Source organism: Gadus macrocephalus, chromosome 6 (assembly GCF_031168955.1).
Source record: "Gadus macrocephalus chromosome 6, ASM3116895v1".
Classification (NCBI taxonomy): Eukaryota; Metazoa; Chordata; class Actinopteri; order Gadiformes; family Gadidae; genus Gadus; species Gadus macrocephalus.
In genome coordinates, this window is record NC_082387.1 from 20937057 (window position 1) to 20952971 (window position 15915).

Here is a 15915-nt window from a genome sequence, read left to right on the forward strand (position 1 = left end):
CCATTTGCTGCCCCTGTTCTGCGCCGTAATGGCGCTATCCGAGGCTGGCCCGGAGTGGAGCACTTGTTTCATGGCCAGGCAGCAGAAAACTGCACTCTGAAGAGCACTTCGCCGACGCATTATTACTAACGAGCATGCAAATGAGCGCTGCTGTTAGGTGGCCCGCCGCCGGGTTCGATCCAAAGCGCTCCGCTGGGCGGCCCGTGGATCTGGTGCACTGGCTTTTTTATGGTGGAGCGTGGCGGCTGGAAGACGTCATGGGATGTTTTGTTTGACTGTAGACATATGCACTTTTTCTCATTCAGCTTTTTCCCCTTGTAATCATGATTGCACTTTTCCTCTTAGAGGGCATCGCGCTATGCAAAGGTCCGCCATTTGTAACAAAACACGGGAAAAATAACATAGTTAGGTATGGTTTATTAACATGATTTAAAAACCCTGGCTCTGTGTCTTCATGGTTTAAAAACCCTGGTTCTGTTTGTGTCTTCATGGTTTGATAACCCTGGTTCTGTGTGTGTCTTCATGGTTTGATAACCCTGGTTCTGTCTCTTCATAGTTTAAAAACCCTGGTTCTGTTTGTGTCTTCATGGTTTGATAAGCCTGGTTCTGTGTGTGTCTTCATGGTTTGATAACCCTGGTTCTGTCTCTTCATGGTTTGATAACCCTGGTTCTGTGTGTGTCTTCATGGTTTGATCACCTTTGTTCTCCATATGTCTTCATGGTTTGATATCCCTTGTTCTGTGTGTGTCTTCATGGTTTGATAACCCTGGTTCTCTGTGTGTCTTCATGGTTTGATAACTCCGGTTCTCCATGCGTCGCCTTCCCTCCAGAAGCAGCTGACCTGAAGCAGGAGGAGCGGCTGCAGGAGCTGGAGAGCTGCTCGGGGGTGGGCAGCACGTCCGATGACACGGAGGTCAGAGAGGTCAGCTCCAGGCCCAGCACCCCAGGCCTCAGCGTGGTCTCAGGTAGCCCTCCATGCCTTTCTTTACCGCCCTTCCCCCACTGTGTCTCACTTTCTCTTTGTCTCTCTCTTCATCCCGCCCTTCTTTTTAGTTTCTCTACATCTCTGCCCTTCTCGTTCCCCTTTTCACCTTTTTATCCAATTCCAGAAGTCATTTTCTTCATTTACTAGACGAGCCTAAACTGCATTGCAAGGTAGTTTCGTCCTACCTGGTCAATGTTGCAATGACTCAAAAGACTGGCCCTCCGCCGGACGCCGTGTCTCCGGGCGGAACAGGGGGCTGGGCGCGCGCTTGTTAACCAGAGCAGTGGGTCTCTGTAAACGCTTGGCTAGGACACGCCGGGGTGGGGTGGGGGTGGGGTGGGGCTGGGGTGGGGGGGGGGGGGTGGGGTTAATGCCGGGCGTCATTGCCGCGGGGGGCTGAGGTGGACGTGCTACCTTCTGTGATGTGCATGAGGTAGTTTCCCCGATCAGGAGGCCCGTGGCTCTGCTGACGGGGGGGAGCGGTCCCCGGGGAGCAGGCCGATGGATGGCGCCTGGTCCTCTATTACTCTTATCGGGTGACTTTCCCCCTGCCCAGGGGAGCTTACGCTGCCAATTCAGCGCTCCCAGTGGGCTCCCATCTGAGGGATATGGGCCATTCTGCACGCCCCTGACGTTCCGCTCCGTCTGGCGCTCCGCCGCGTACTTCTCCGCCAAAGGAGTTCACAGCCCGGAGAACGGCTTTCACAGTGTATGCCTGACTCGTGGTTCCGTCTGAATCATGACTTATTCAGTGTGTATTGTCTGTGTGCTGTGTTTGGCTGTCTGGACGGTGATCGCGTGGCAGGCATCAGCGCCACCTCAGAAGACATTCCCAACAAGATCGAGGACCTGCGGTCCGAGTGCAGTTCGGACTTCGGAGGGAAGGACTCTGTGACCAGTCCGGATGGGGAGGAGGCGGGCCATGGTAGGAGACACATCCAGTGGTTGGCTAAGCCGCCACTCTTGTTTGAGCTGCTCAAAATGGCAGCTCTCACCGTCGCTCTCTGCTGCTGATGGATCTGCCACCAGCTCCTCACTGCAGTTGATTTGCTAAATGCAGCTCATGTCGGACGTTTTTTTTTTTAATTTAGTTTGATAGTCGTTTCTGGTTTGATGGCTTAAATCTATTTAGGAGTGAGGTTAATTGACTAAATGCTTCTAATCCCGTTGTTTGCAGGGGCACACCAACTGACCTCTCCACCCTCGCAGACGGACTCTCTGCTGGCCATGTTCGACCCTCTGTCCTGTGACGGTAAGTTCTCCATGTCCTGGAACTGGAGAAGTGACACATGGCAGCCACTAACACTCTTTGTCCTGATGATGGGGTAATGGTACCGTACTAACGTACGCCACTTCATCCTTCCCATTTCTATTGTTGTGCTTCCGCTTTTGGTCACTCCTCATCTCAGCTGTGTGTCACTACAGCGCTGGGGTGGGGGGGGGGTGGGGGAGGAGGGGCTTGGTGAGAGAGTGGGGGGTGCTGGGGAGGGGGAGGGGGAGTGTGTGTGTTTGAGGTGCAAGGTGAAGGGATGACAGTTTGAGAGACCTCTCCCCGGGCCCTTTTGGCTCGGCCCCTCGCCCCACTGAGCCAGCGGCACGAGGACGCCATTGGAGTCTCTTCAGCAGAGAGCTTCTACCCTTGGAACAGGTGGCCGCGCTGCACAGAGGGCTCGTCTCCCACGAACAAAAACCTCGCTCTCCCTCTCATTTATCTGCTACTACTAATACCACTACTAGGTTTCATCTTCATGTAACTTTTTAAATATTTGAATGTTATTGAAAAAATCCATAGTTCAACTGGTCAACAATTCAACTGCTCATTTCATTGTGGTTCGCGGCCCCTTTTAAAACAAAAAATTCCCATTGGTTTGCGTACCTTTTTCAACCCCTCCAGCCAATCACTGTACACACTGGACACCGGTGCTTAACGCCGGCCCCCCTCCCCACAGGCTCCTCCACTGGCACCATCGTGAGGCCCAAGGTGCACTACGCCCGGCCCGCCCACCCTCCCCCGGACCCCCCCATCCCCGAGGCCTACGCACTGGGCCAGGAGCCCCGCCACAGCATGTTCACGCCCCACGGCCTGGTCCAGGCGGAGCTGGAGCACTGCAAGCAGCGCCACTCATGCCCCGACCGGCTGGTGCGCAGCCGCAGCTCCGACATTGTGTGTCCCGGCCGCCGGCCCACCAGCGACCCGGGGCTGAACCGACGGACCATGGTGGAGGAGAGGGACCAGGGCTACTCCCTGGGGCCCACCTCCTCGCCCAGCAAGGACTCCCTGAAAGGAGAGGTAACGGGACAGGCGATGCACCGAGGAGGGTCAGTGGGCCTCTGTAGATCTTGGCTCAGGAGGCGGAGCGGGTTGACTTGCAACCGGAAGGTTGCTAGTTCCATCCCGGTCTCCTCCTAGCTGATGGACGAGGTGTCCCTGAGCAAAACATCGAACCCTAACTGCTCCCGACGAGCTGTCTGTCACCTCGCATGGTCGACTCCGCTGTCGGTGTGTTAATATGTGTATGAACTCGCTTTGGATAAAGCGTCAGCTAAATGCCCTAAATGTAAATGTAGATACGGATGATGGACGATTTGTTGATAACCATCAGGGATTCTGCATAAGGTACAAATTGTCTCAATATGAATATCATGACATCGAATGTTAAGGTGATCTGATTGCAATGCGTCCAATGGTTTGTTTGACGAGCCTTAAAGCGGTCGGTTAAAAGTGATTTTTGTTTTCCCCTCCCCAAGGTTGAGGACAGGAAAGACAGCGACGATGAGAAATCGGACCGCAACCGGCCGTGGTGGAAGAAGCGCTTTGTCTCGGCCATTCCAAAAGGTACTGCCCGCTGTTTTCTGGCTCATTTTTTTCAATATGTCTTTCTCTGCCAGAGTGGGTTCAATCGATTTGTCATCATGGAACCTGTCGGTCGACACCGTTAACTTCTGCTACCTTACACAAAATAGAAAAGCTCTCTTGACCGCAGCCGTGACGGAAAATATTAGACTTTAGAACAGAGGCGCCAGGACGATTTATAACGCGGTGAAAGAGTGATGTGATCCATGCTCTACTCCACTCATGATGTTACTCTTGGAAAATAATGCCTCTTGTTGTTCCAAAAAGTTCCTCCCAAGACATGTCTTCTACATGCCCTATCTCCATCTCCGTTTCTTCCTTTTTGTTTCCTTCTGCCTCTCTCATTTTGTCTCTTTCTCTCCCTCTCTGTCTCTCTCGTTCTCTCTCTCCGTCTCTTTCTCTCTGTGTCTCTCTCTCTGTCTCTGTCTCGTTCTCTCTCTCTTTCTCTCTCTGTCTTTTTCCCTCTGTCTCGATCTCTCTCGTTCTCTCTCTCCGTCTCTTTCTCTGTGTCTCTCTCTCTGTCTCTCTCTCTGTCTCGTTCTCTCTCTCTTTCTCTCTCTGTCTCGTTCTCTCTCGTTCTCTCTCTCCGTCTCTTTCTCTCTGTCTCTCTCTCTGTCTCGTTCTCTCTCTCTTTCTCTCTGTCTCGTTCCCTCTGTCTCGTTCTCTCTCGTTCTCTCTGTCTCTCTCGTTCTCTCTGTCTCTCTGTCTCTCTCTCCGTCTCGTTCTCTCTGTGTCTCTCGCTCTGTTTCGTTCTCTCTCTCTTTCTCTCTCCGTCTCGTTCCCTCTGTGTCGGTGTCTCTCTCTTGTTCTCTCTAGTGTTCACTAGCGGTAGATTTATATAGCCCGACTAGCAGCTAATCAGTCATCAGAGGGGCCTGGGCCGGGCTGGTGGACGGCGTGGCTGCAGCCCTCCCAGCAGTGCTGTCAGCCAGCGGCTAATGGTCATTAGATGGACCTCTCTGTCATCAGGCGCTGATAGATGGCACATCTCTCGATGCCGTTCAACTGCAACCGCCGTCTCTCATACATCTGTCGGGGAAATAATGAGCAGCGCGCACACGAGATGACTGCTTATTACTCTTTGAGATAATGACCCTCCGCGAGTAAACATTAAACGGATATGCATAAAAAACCGAGATGGTGGGTGGCGGGGCTGCAGGCGGAGAAAGTGGCGATCGATGCAAGGCTTTGGTTCCCGCGGGCCGCCTGGCGCCGCCATGTTCCTTTTGTGTATGTGTGTGTTTCCTGCCGCTGTGCGCGTGCCACGCACACATGGCTGCGGCATCAGCGTGTGTACCGGGCCAACCTGTCTGTTGTGTTCCTCACAGTGCTGTATTGGACGGCCGAGAGTGAATCACCAGGTAAACCCGACCCCACCCCCCCCCCCCCCACCACCCTCACCTCACCTGTCCCATCGTCGTTGCCCTCCTGCCTCGCCGGCCTTGCGTCTCTAGAGCCGTGCTGCTTTGTCCCGTCAGGCGGCCCCTGTGGGGCCCTAGATCTAGAGCTGTGATGGGGTGCCAGAGGCCCCGTTCCGTCCCGACATCTCCACCCTCGCCGTCATCCGTGCGTTGGCTTGGGGGCGAGCCAACCGCCCCCCCCCCCCCCCCCCCCCCCCCCCGACCGACCCCATTTTGTTCTTGTCCTTTTAAAGCTGCATCACCCATTCTGTTGTGTGGGGTTATCGGCAACGATGCTCCCAGAGTCTCAACCTAGGATCCCCTGACCAGACACTCCCACTCTCACCGCGCTCCTCAGAGGAACGTTACTTCTAGTTGGCTTTCACATCCTGCAATAGCCTTTTGTGTTGCTATGAAGCCATGGTCGTAGGACACCAAGCCAGTACATTTACACACTGCTTTATTGTACCTAGAAACAACAGTGTAATACTATTACTACTACAGTAGCTTCTTTACGCATCGGATGCATGCAATTTCACAAAATCCGTATATTAGTTATCATCTTTCTTCGCCTGAGAGCGTCCTCTAGTTGGAGGGATCAGAGGATGCCTGTGCCGTGAGAGTGGATGTGTTCTGTCAGCGTATCCTGCAGCTTCTTCACCAAACCACTCTCACAGAACCCTGACAACCATAGAGCTATAAGAAACAGAGGGAGTGAACACCTGGGCTGGCCAGGAAATGTAGAGTTCTTGGCGGGCGAGTGACGACTGTAGAGTGTGCGTTTTCACTAGAAGCAGCATCATCCAACTGCAATCTTTGGGACCCCTCTTTCCGATCACCTGGAGCCATTTTGCAGCCATTCTAAGTGAATGGTTAGAGGAGGTTAAAAACAGTCACTCTCTCTCTTACCTTTATTAATCTCTATGGTTAGAACCCGGGTTGGGTCCTGTTAGCATCTTGGTGTTACTGGGATGCCCTAAATGGCCAGTCAACTTCAACTTATCATAGGCCTGCACTTGGGCCTTGTTGATGCATCGCATCAACAAGAAACGACACATTGTGTCGTTTCTAGTCTGCATTTCTTTTTGGATCAACGTTAAAGATTAAGAAATTATTTTTACATCTTATTTTGAAGAGCAAATGCCCTCAATCCTGCATCGATAAATATAGACAATAGGCCCCCCACTAAGAGGGCCAATCATCCTACAACGTCCTCCTCTGTCTCCTCACTACAACCCTCTGCTCTCCACAGCTCCCATCGCCGCCTTCCGGAAAAAGGAAAAGCATGAGAAAGACGACCTGGCTCATGAGCGCTCACAACAAGGTCGGCCATAGTTTGTTCCAGCCAACCATTTCCAAGGTTTTATCTAAAATCGCAGATGCCCAACACAACTTACTTTAGAATCCACTCACCATGCGAATGTTCCTACTGCAGACGAGCCCCTTCACAGGCCGAGCACCCAGGCCCAGGCAGCGGAGGACATCCTGGACAAGTACCGCAACATCAAGAGGACCAGCCCCAGCGAAGGTGGGTCGTCGTGGCCTCCTACTACACCGCAGGAGCTTTGGCTCGTAGACATCGGAGGACCGTAAAACATTTGATTGTGAAGCACTCCAGAAAAGTGCTTCCACTGGTAGCAAGGCGTTGGTGGCACCAAAACCATTCTGGTCGTAGCGTTTATTTATGGCTGCACCAGTTATGACCTCCTCTTCCTTACCATCCGTCAAGTCAGTGATCCGGGGAATGAAGTGTGCGATATGTTTGGGATAATGATTGATAGGAAACGATATAATGAACAGCAAAGTGAATAAATAATGAAGAGCTCCTAAATGATGCGTAGGACTAGGAGAACTAGGACTAGGCTGTGTGATTTGACTTATATATATAAATATATATAAATTATCTATCAATTATATATAATTGGTGCCGCAGATATATATGGCATCAGCGTCTTCACACATCCAACGAAACGAAAGCAGGTCAAAAGAGCGACAAGCAACGTTTGCTTTCCCTTATTAATTTTCCTGTTTCTGTCACGCTAGTCTTTTTGCTTATGACTGCACCTGCAGAGCCCTCAAAACAAATTTTGGTTACAGTATTGATCAGGGAATACTGTGGGAACAGCACAATAAGCTTGATCCTTCTACATGACTTGGCAACCTAGTTAAAACAAACACCTCTGCTGGTGGACAATATAAAAAAGAATATTTTTCATGTCAGATCATCCTCAGTCCCCTCCTATGATTTTAATAAAAGAAATACTGCATTTAGATCACACAACTAAAGTGAAAGGTTGGATGAGGATCATTTGGTTGACGTTGGGGCCGTGTTGTTGTGATTGCCTATAATGAAGTGATCTGTGTGTGTGTGTGCGCGTGTGTGTGTGCGTGCGCGTGTGTGTGTCTGTTGACAGACCTGTGTGTGGAGGAGAGCGTGCACGGCTCCCCCAGGGATGACGGGCTGCAGAACATGGCTTCAGACGACCTGCTGGACTCTGCCAGCCAGACGGCGCATCAGCAGGATGCCAAGTTCTCCTTCAGGTCAGACATGTGACCGGGCCAGGGTACCGCTCACCGAGTACCGCTGGTGTGGCTCAGACTACCAGGAGTCTCACGCTACGCCACCTTGGGCTTTCACTGCATCTGGTACGAAGGATTACGCTGCGGAGCTGATTTTGTTTTGTTTCTGTCGATCCTTTCAGTGACGCCAAGAAGAAGCTCCGGATGGTCCTGTGTTCTGCGGACTCTGTGGCCCTGCCCATCATGGCTCCCACCACCACCAGGAACGGACTCCCGGACCACAATGACCCTGAAGGTAGACAGACCCCCGGACCACAATGACCCTGAAGGTAGACAGACCCCCTGACTACCCTGTCCCTGTAGGTAGACAGACCCCCGGACCACCCTGACCCTGAAGGTAGACAGACCCCCGGACCACAATGACCCTGAAGGTAGACAGACCCCCTGACTACCCTGTCCCTGTAGGTAGACAGACCCCCGGACCACCCTGACCCTGAAGGTAGACAGACCCCCGGACCACCCTGTCCCTGAAGGTAGACAGACCCCCGGACCACCCTGTCCCTGAAGGTAGACAGACCCCCGGACCACCCTGTCCCTGAAGGTAGACAGACCCCCAGACCACCCTGTCCCTGAAGGTAGACAGACCCCCTGACTACCCTGGTCCCAAAGGGAGCCAGTCCTCTAGTCTAGACCACCGTGGTCCCCCCCCCCCCCGGTCCAGGTCTCAGACACACATTATTTGCTGACCATATTCAATCTACACTGAGGAAGACTGTGACGTCTAGCTTTCAACATTTGCCAAAAGATGTGTGGCCCCATTGGCTCAATGGGGGTCTCTCCTTCTGGCCTGTACGCCAGGCATTGGCAAGGAAAACAAAGAGAACGACACTCTGAAACGGTGTACGGCGAATTCTCAAGAGGCCGTCTTTAGTCAACAGCCATCAGTCAAACGCCGTGGCGGGTTGATCACATTACAGCGGCTCACAGAGTCGCGAGAGCCCCGTCTAATGCTCCCCCCCCCCCCCCCCCCCTCTTCCTCTGTCTGCGATGCTCCCCAGACAATGAGATCGTCTGCTTCCTGAAGGTCCAACTGGCGGAGGCCATCAACCTGCAGGATAAGAACCAGATGGCCCAGATCCAGGAGACGACGCGCTGCGTCAGCCGCTTCGATGCTCGCTCCTGCAGAAAGCTGCTGGCTGCCATCGCTGAGGATTACAGGTGAGCGCGGGGGGGTCTGCACAGGGAGGGGGGCGCTCTCTCGCCGTGCAGTAGCCGCAGCAGCAGATCCAGATCCGTGCCGCTGCGCACGCTGAACGCACGTCTCCTTCAGCTGTGCGGCGCACATGTTGTCTCTGACAGCCCCCGGGGTCCTGGGATAACCACGGAGAGCCCCGTACTCTGACGGCACCCTACTATGTCGACGGCTGACGGTTCTATGTGTCGTCGTCGTCCTCCCCCCCCCCCCCCCCCCCCCACAACAGGAAACGCACGCCGTACATCGCCTACCTGACCAGGTGTCGCCAGGGGCTGCAGACCTCCCAGGCACACCTGGAGAGGCTCCTCCAGAGGGTACTGAGAGACAAGGAGGTGGCCAACCGCTACTTCACCACGGTGTGCGTGAGGCTGCTGCTGGAGCACATGGAGTCCAGGATGTTGGACTTCATCAAAGGTGATCCCCCCCTGCACGCAACGCTGGGGAGCGTCTCGGAGATGTTTGTGTCTTCCCCTTGTCTTTACTGTTGGGCTCGTAGGCGTTTTTAGTGCATGCCATTTTGTGAACACTTTTCTCCCAAGTTGTTTGCTATTGTAAAGTGCTTGTGTTCTTGGTCGGCCCCAGAGTGAATCAAACCTCTAACCCTGGTCGTGTCAGTGCGATGCTCTGCACAATGTAGACACACAGACAGGATTACATCAATCAGAAGTAAGACGCTAACAAACGCATTGTTCAATCATAACGGTGTGTGTGTGTGTGTGTGTGTGTGTGCGTGCCTCCGCCCGCAGCCTTCCAGGGGTGCACGGCGTCCGACGATAAGACGGCCGCGGTGGAGGACTTCCTGCGCTACCTGTACGGCGCCATGGCGCGGGACACCATCTGGCAGTACGCCAGCGAGGACCAGCTGCAGGACGCTCAGATGGCCATTGAGCGCAGCGTCATGAACCGCATCTTCAAGCTGGCCTTTTACCCCAACCAGGACGGGGACATCCTCAGAGACCAGTGAGGACATGCCTAGCTCGGCCCCTGGCTCGGCCCCTGGCTCGGCCCCTGGCTCGGCCCCTGGCTCCCCCTGTCTAGTTTTAGAGCAGTATCGGAATACCTATGGCACCTTAATGTGTCTCCAATTAAAGTGTTCCTATAAACGTCCATATCATTTTTTTTTCAATTTTGATCTGCTCTTTGAAATATACGAGTTGTCATGTTTCATAGAAGATGTGTGTAATTACCCTCACCTGCCACTACTTTTGCCCTTTTGTACCTATTCCCTGGAGCCCCCCCCCCCCCTCAACTTCCCCCCTATATAACCGTTCATTTAGACCACCTGTGTGGCGTTTGGTTGTCCCTGGCTCATTGGTTTGTTTTTCTTCTCCCAGGCTTTTCTATGAACATATCCAGCGGCTCACCCGAGTTGTGACGGCCAATCACAAAGCTCTTCAGATCCCCGAGGTAACGATCGCTCCTCCCCTCAGCGGTTAGATGTACTCGCCCAGGATCTCCGGAGAGGTCTGACGGGATGTTCCATTAGATCTATTCGTTTGGCAGACACCTTTATCCTCGGTTACTCACAGCCAAGGCTGAGAACAATCAAAGCAGAAAATCAATATTGGAGCGAGTACAGAAATACCAAGTGCACGTCCAAGTTTAAAAAAAATATCATATGGACAGACTGCAAATCATAGCAAGATGTTAGCTTTCTTTAAGTGCAATAGGTACGTGAGTGGTAGAGTTTTAGGGTCACAGCAGGCCCTGTTTCCACAAAGGAGATATGTCGATTCTATATCCCGTTTTGGAATTTGACTATCTTGATTCAAAAAGGCCTCAGTTTACACAAGAGGCACCATGCGCTCTCAACCCTATCCTATCACACCCTATCAACACATAGGGGCAGTTTACCAGAGATCCACCCCTTCTGTGGTGAACCAGTTCACATTGCTCTGGAGAACGCCACAAATCATGTTTAATAATAGTCCTGGTCTGGGACTCGTACAATCGTAAGACATGGAGGCACAGCACTAGCCTGGTTCTACCAGACTCTCGTACTTCACTTCATTTCATTTCATTTGTACAGAGAGTCTGGACCTAATCAATTGACAAACGTTAACTCACTTGAAGGCGGGTGTCTGTTGAAGTTTAAAATGATTGGATCTGCCCAGTGCCACTCTGGATCTGCCATAACCAATCGCTAACGTTTGGTTGTGACGTCGTATGTCATGCGCCGGGAATCACGCGCAGGTTGTACACAAACCAAACACCTTGCGCGTCTGCACGAAAATGGCTGTCAACGACAGCTGCAGGTTTTGTTCGTCGAATTTAATTTATCAGGGAAAAATTGCACATTGTAAATCAATATTTTATAGTAAGGCCAGAGATGATGTATGCAGTCAACTTTCGAAGCTGGGTCTAATCGTTGACAACACGCCATCGTCATTGTTCTCAGACACGCCCTCTGTTCGCTGATTGGGCGCCGCTGTGGCGGCCCCAGAAAACCAAATTACATACAGCAGGTCCAGACCTAGTAGTGAAGGGAAATTCAAATTGAGCGGAAGTACTTAGGCGGGCGGAGCCAGGCTAGCACAGCACTAGTTTTGCCGATTAATCAGCATGTGTCGCCTACTTGCTTTCTGTGAGTTAACCAACAAAGACGTGTGAGCGAAGTATGTGACTCGACAAGCCATTTGCAAGACATTCAGACTGAATGTCGTAAGCCCTGTTTGGAAGGAGGAAACTTAAAGAGGGCTGTAAAGGGAATGCGAGAATGCGAGTGTAACCAAAGCCATAGAGCTGGTGCACAGCAGCAAACACTGACCTGCCCTTGGTCCCCAGGTGTACCTGCGAGAGGCGCCCTGGCCCTCTGCACAGGCTGAGATCAGGACCATCAACGCCTACAAGACCCCGCGGGACAAGGTGCAGTCCATCCTGCGCATGTGCTCCACCATCATGAACCTGCTGAGCCTGGCCAACGAGGACTCGGTCCCCGGGGCCGACGACTTTGTCCCCGTGCTCGTCTTCGTCCTCATAAGGGTGAGTCCAGGGAGACGCACACGCATGGACGCTGACATGCACACGTATGCGCACAAGATACGCATTCACGCATATGCGCACGGATATGCACACACTGACATGCGCACACACACACACGTAGAAGCACGCATACACTTGTATGCACGCACACACGTATACGCATGCATACACACGTGATCCCACACGTACACACACACACACACACACACACACACACACACACACACACACACACACACACACACACACACACACACACACACACACACACACACACACACACACACACACACACACATGTTCAAACTACTTGGGAGGTGTTGGTGTTTTCTTTCTTTTTGTTTCCAGAAACACTTTTTCGCTCTCCCGTCTGCTCACCTTCGCGGGCCCACTTTACATATTTGCATATTAATGCAGGGAGTCGCCGGGCCCCATTTGCGCGGCTAACGCAGGGCCCACGCCCCTCTTCTCCTGCAGGCAAACCCGCCCTGCCTGCTGTCCACCATCCAGTACATCAATAACTTCTACGCCAGCCGGCTGAGTGGGGAGGAGTGCTATTGGTGGATGCAGTTCACCGCGGCGGTGGAATTCATTAAGACCATCGACGATCGCAAGTGAAGCAGAACCGCCACCTGTACGGGCAGACTGCGGGGCCGAGCCGGGAGACGGGGGGGGGCGGCCCAGCCAACTGCTCCCGCAGCCCCCCCCCCCCCCCCCCCCCCCTCCCCCCGGAGCCCTGGCCCCCAGCCTGCTGTGTATAGCTGTACATATCCGACAGACAATAGGAGGGGAATACAAAGCATATATGGTATAATGTATTTGTGTTGGACCACATCCAGGGCATAGACGGGGTGGGGGAGGGAAAGGCCTCCAAAACAAACAAGCAAGCAAACAAAAACATACTGCAAAAATAATTGGTTAATCTTCTTCCTTTTATCTCTTGTCTGATAGTTTTTTCTTCTTCTCCTTGAGTCTTTATTAGGAAATTTTGTACCCAAGGTTATTATTTGTATTATTATTATTGTTACTATTAATATAACATTAAATTGATAGAAAGGATGAAACTGATGAAAAAGGGACCACGCTTCCTCGATTTGATTCACTGGTTGTGTATTTTTTCTCTCAAAGCTGAGGTTTCAACTGCGGGTGAATGCATTGTTACTTGGGAAAGTTGAGTAGAGGGTGGCTCACTGGAGGAGTTCAGTACTGGAGAGCTCATTTCATGATCACTATGCTTCTCATACCGCTAACCAGCCATATAAGGGCAGCTCGTTGACTTCAACATGAAACCGGTCACCTTCTCTATTCCCTAAAAACACCCCACTTTGAGGCAATTTGGAAGCAAGGACCCTAATATTTATATTAAATAAATGTTTATTTCTTCATTTCTTTTTAATGCTTCCTTTTATCCTTCATAAGGAGGTGAAATACTTTTCACGTCTGTTTTGAAGATTCCTGAGCCAACAAAAGATTTTTAGATGACTTGCTTTTTAAAAAAAGGTGCCGATATACGAGGGCAGTCTGGGACCGCACCTGTTGACGCCGCGGAGGGCAGATCACTGGTGCGGGTTAGAAACAGGGTCAGAACTGGAAACGGAAAGTAAAAAATGGTGCCTTTTATGGCAGACACTGTGTTAGCTCCGTAGATATAGCGTTTAGCCTTGCTGTACGTTGAGTTGGTGAGGTCGGGTAAGAACCCAGAACATTAACTATAATCCACTCCAGGAACAGCTTCATACAGTTCACTGAAACGATCTCAGCCCAAACCTCAACGTGCAATTGAGGTGCACGTTAGAAGAATCTTCGCTCTGATGCTGGGAGATCCTACCTTAAGGTGGACCCAGATGCCCCGCCCCCTTCATGTCCGCTTGAGATTCCCACCGTTCCATTGGCTAACAGCAGAGTCATCAATTCTCTTTTGCACTGTTCAGAGGGTTAGCTTTAAGTTCCTCAACATAGCACCTTGTACTCGTGGTGCAATGAGACCTGCTGGTTTAGAAACATTGGATGCATCAAACTGCTGTGACGCTAGTTCCGATCAACCCTTTATGCGCAAGTGTCTGAACAAAGTGCGTGGGTGTGCGACCTCTGACCTCGCGGAGAAGTGACACGATGGGGTTGTGATGATGGAGCTCTCTACCTCCTCAGAAGTTCAAGAAAGGGACTCCTCTTTGTGCACTTATGTTTTCTTTTTCATTGTTATATGATACTTATACATTGAATTTTTCCAGCCCGGTGTTCTGGTGTACTTTGGAGCTCAAATACCATTGTATCATGCGTTAGTAGTATCTGTGATTAACCTGTGATTACTAAACTCATTCTCCCCCTGAATTCCGCTGCGTCTGTCACATACACAAGTGTGCCATTCATATGATATAGTTTTGGATATTTCATTACGCTAATCGCTAAATGACCGGACAGCACAATATACAGTAGGATAGAGAAGAGCATATAATCAACACTATTCACCCGTTAGTGATGTGTGCGTGTGTGTGTGTGTGGGCGTGTGTGTGCTAGGGCGGTTGTTCTCTCAGTGCACTGGTCAAGTGGGCGTGGGAGAAGATGTTGTCTTGACTGGCCGTTTGACCCTCTCTCTGGTCCTGCATGATGTCATGGAGCGGTCTGTACATCCTCTCTCATGGTAACAGTACAATAGGATTAGTATCTGACACCGAGCAGTAATGGAGGCTGGGAGGAGGACACTGAGGCCTCGGCTGATGCCTTTGGATCAGCTGACAACCGGTGGCTGGTGGCTGTTGGCTCAATGGATGTCCCGCTCTCCTTCTTAACACGAGGAGAGCAGCGCTGTCCCTGGGACTTGGATTGCCTTCACAGCCGCAGTCATCTGACAGGAATATAATGTTTGTAAATCCAGCAGTGATTTAAGTAGATTAAGGATGTGACTGGTTGTTACCCTTTGCCCCTTGAATTAAATGAGTTATTCACATTTACAGGTTACTTGACGATTAAAAAAAGAAAGCTATAAAGGGTTTTCCCACACTTTGGTTGAAAACATGAATGCGTGGTTTATATCCAAGTCTTTTCCTGATAAAGAGTATGGACTAATAGATGCAGCCAGCAGCGTTGCATACGGAGAGAGCATCTCTATAATGATGCTGCTTACATGTGGATGTAATGACACTTCAATTAGACTATACCAAATCTGATTAAATTATTTAAAATTATATTAGATAATAGCACCTGGCTATTGTTTCCATGTTTTCTCTGACAAACGAGCTGCCCACGGCTGTTAATGGTGACCCGACCGAAGCAGAAAGAATTGAGACGTTTGACGCCGAGGAGTCTTAAGGCGGAACCCAGACGCACGTGACAGTGTCAGCAGCTGTAATTTAGCATTGATTGTATGCAAACCGGCCAGATGTTTTTGCTGTGGCGTGACTAGATGGGCTGAAAACATCTGTTCTGAAAGCTTTACCCTTCTCCCCGTGCTCTGCCGTTTCCCCGTGTACAATTAGAGTTCAAAGGCTGGGTAGATAAATGCATTTTACATTTTTATCTTAATTTAAAGATGGCTTGCACACATATATGGTCCGGGATAAGGCACTTTGTCATTACTGTGAAGAATGCATAATTCTTTGAAAATAAAAACAATAAATGAAGCAAAAACGTTATTGGTTCTGTGTTTAAAACATCTCTGTGATGCTGTTTTGAGAACTTGTACTAATTTTTCTGAATAATGTCACTCACCTGAAGCCTACATTGGTGTGCGGTGGAGGTCCACGCAACAGCTCATCATACAACTGCCATGGAAATGCCCGCCGGCGGCGGAGTCCCTCCAAGCTAGCAGCTACAAATAGCAACCTCTCTGCTAACATTTAATTACTGCCGACGTGTACGGTGGTTCTTAATTGGCGATATCCCCTCACATGCATCTCTCCTTACTGTACTCATCGCCTAC

The 15915-nt window shown here is 51.1% G+C and overlaps 1 protein-coding gene across 8 annotated transcripts in view; it reads left to right on the plus strand.

The window, feature by feature from the left end:
- Window positions 1-15628, plus strand: part of gapvd1 (GTPase activating protein and VPS9 domains 1) — a 34702-nt gene extending 19074 nt beyond the window's left edge. For 4 of the 8 annotated variants that reach the window (XM_060054945.1, XM_060054948.1, XM_060054946.1 and 1 more), the window contains 16 exons: window positions 831-965; window positions 1791-1910; window positions 2163-2237; window positions 2935-3275; window positions 3734-3821; window positions 5168-5200; window positions 6492-6563; window positions 6675-6767; window positions 7654-7780; window positions 7942-8054; window positions 8818-8977; window positions 9241-9428; window positions 9761-9974; window positions 10349-10421; window positions 11799-11996; window positions 12474-15628. In XM_060054945.1, the coding sequence (XP_059910928.1) occupies window positions 831-965; window positions 1791-1910; window positions 2163-2237; window positions 2935-3275; window positions 3734-3821; window positions 5168-5200; window positions 6492-6563; window positions 6675-6767; window positions 7654-7780; window positions 7942-8054; window positions 8818-8977; window positions 9241-9428; window positions 9761-9974; window positions 10349-10421; window positions 11799-11996; window positions 12474-12614 (2171 nt within the window). In that variant the 3' untranslated portion in view covers window positions 12615-15628. The remainder of the gene's footprint in view (window positions 1-830; window positions 966-1790; window positions 1911-2162; window positions 2238-2934; window positions 3276-3733; window positions 3822-5167; window positions 5201-6491; window positions 6564-6674; window positions 6768-7653; window positions 7781-7941; window positions 8055-8817; window positions 8978-9240; window positions 9429-9760; window positions 9975-10348; window positions 10422-11798; window positions 11997-12473) is intronic. The other 4 variants (XM_060054951.1, XM_060054952.1, XM_060054947.1 and 1 more) reach the window with 3 other exon arrangements.
- Window positions 15629-15915: the final 287 nt, after the last annotated feature.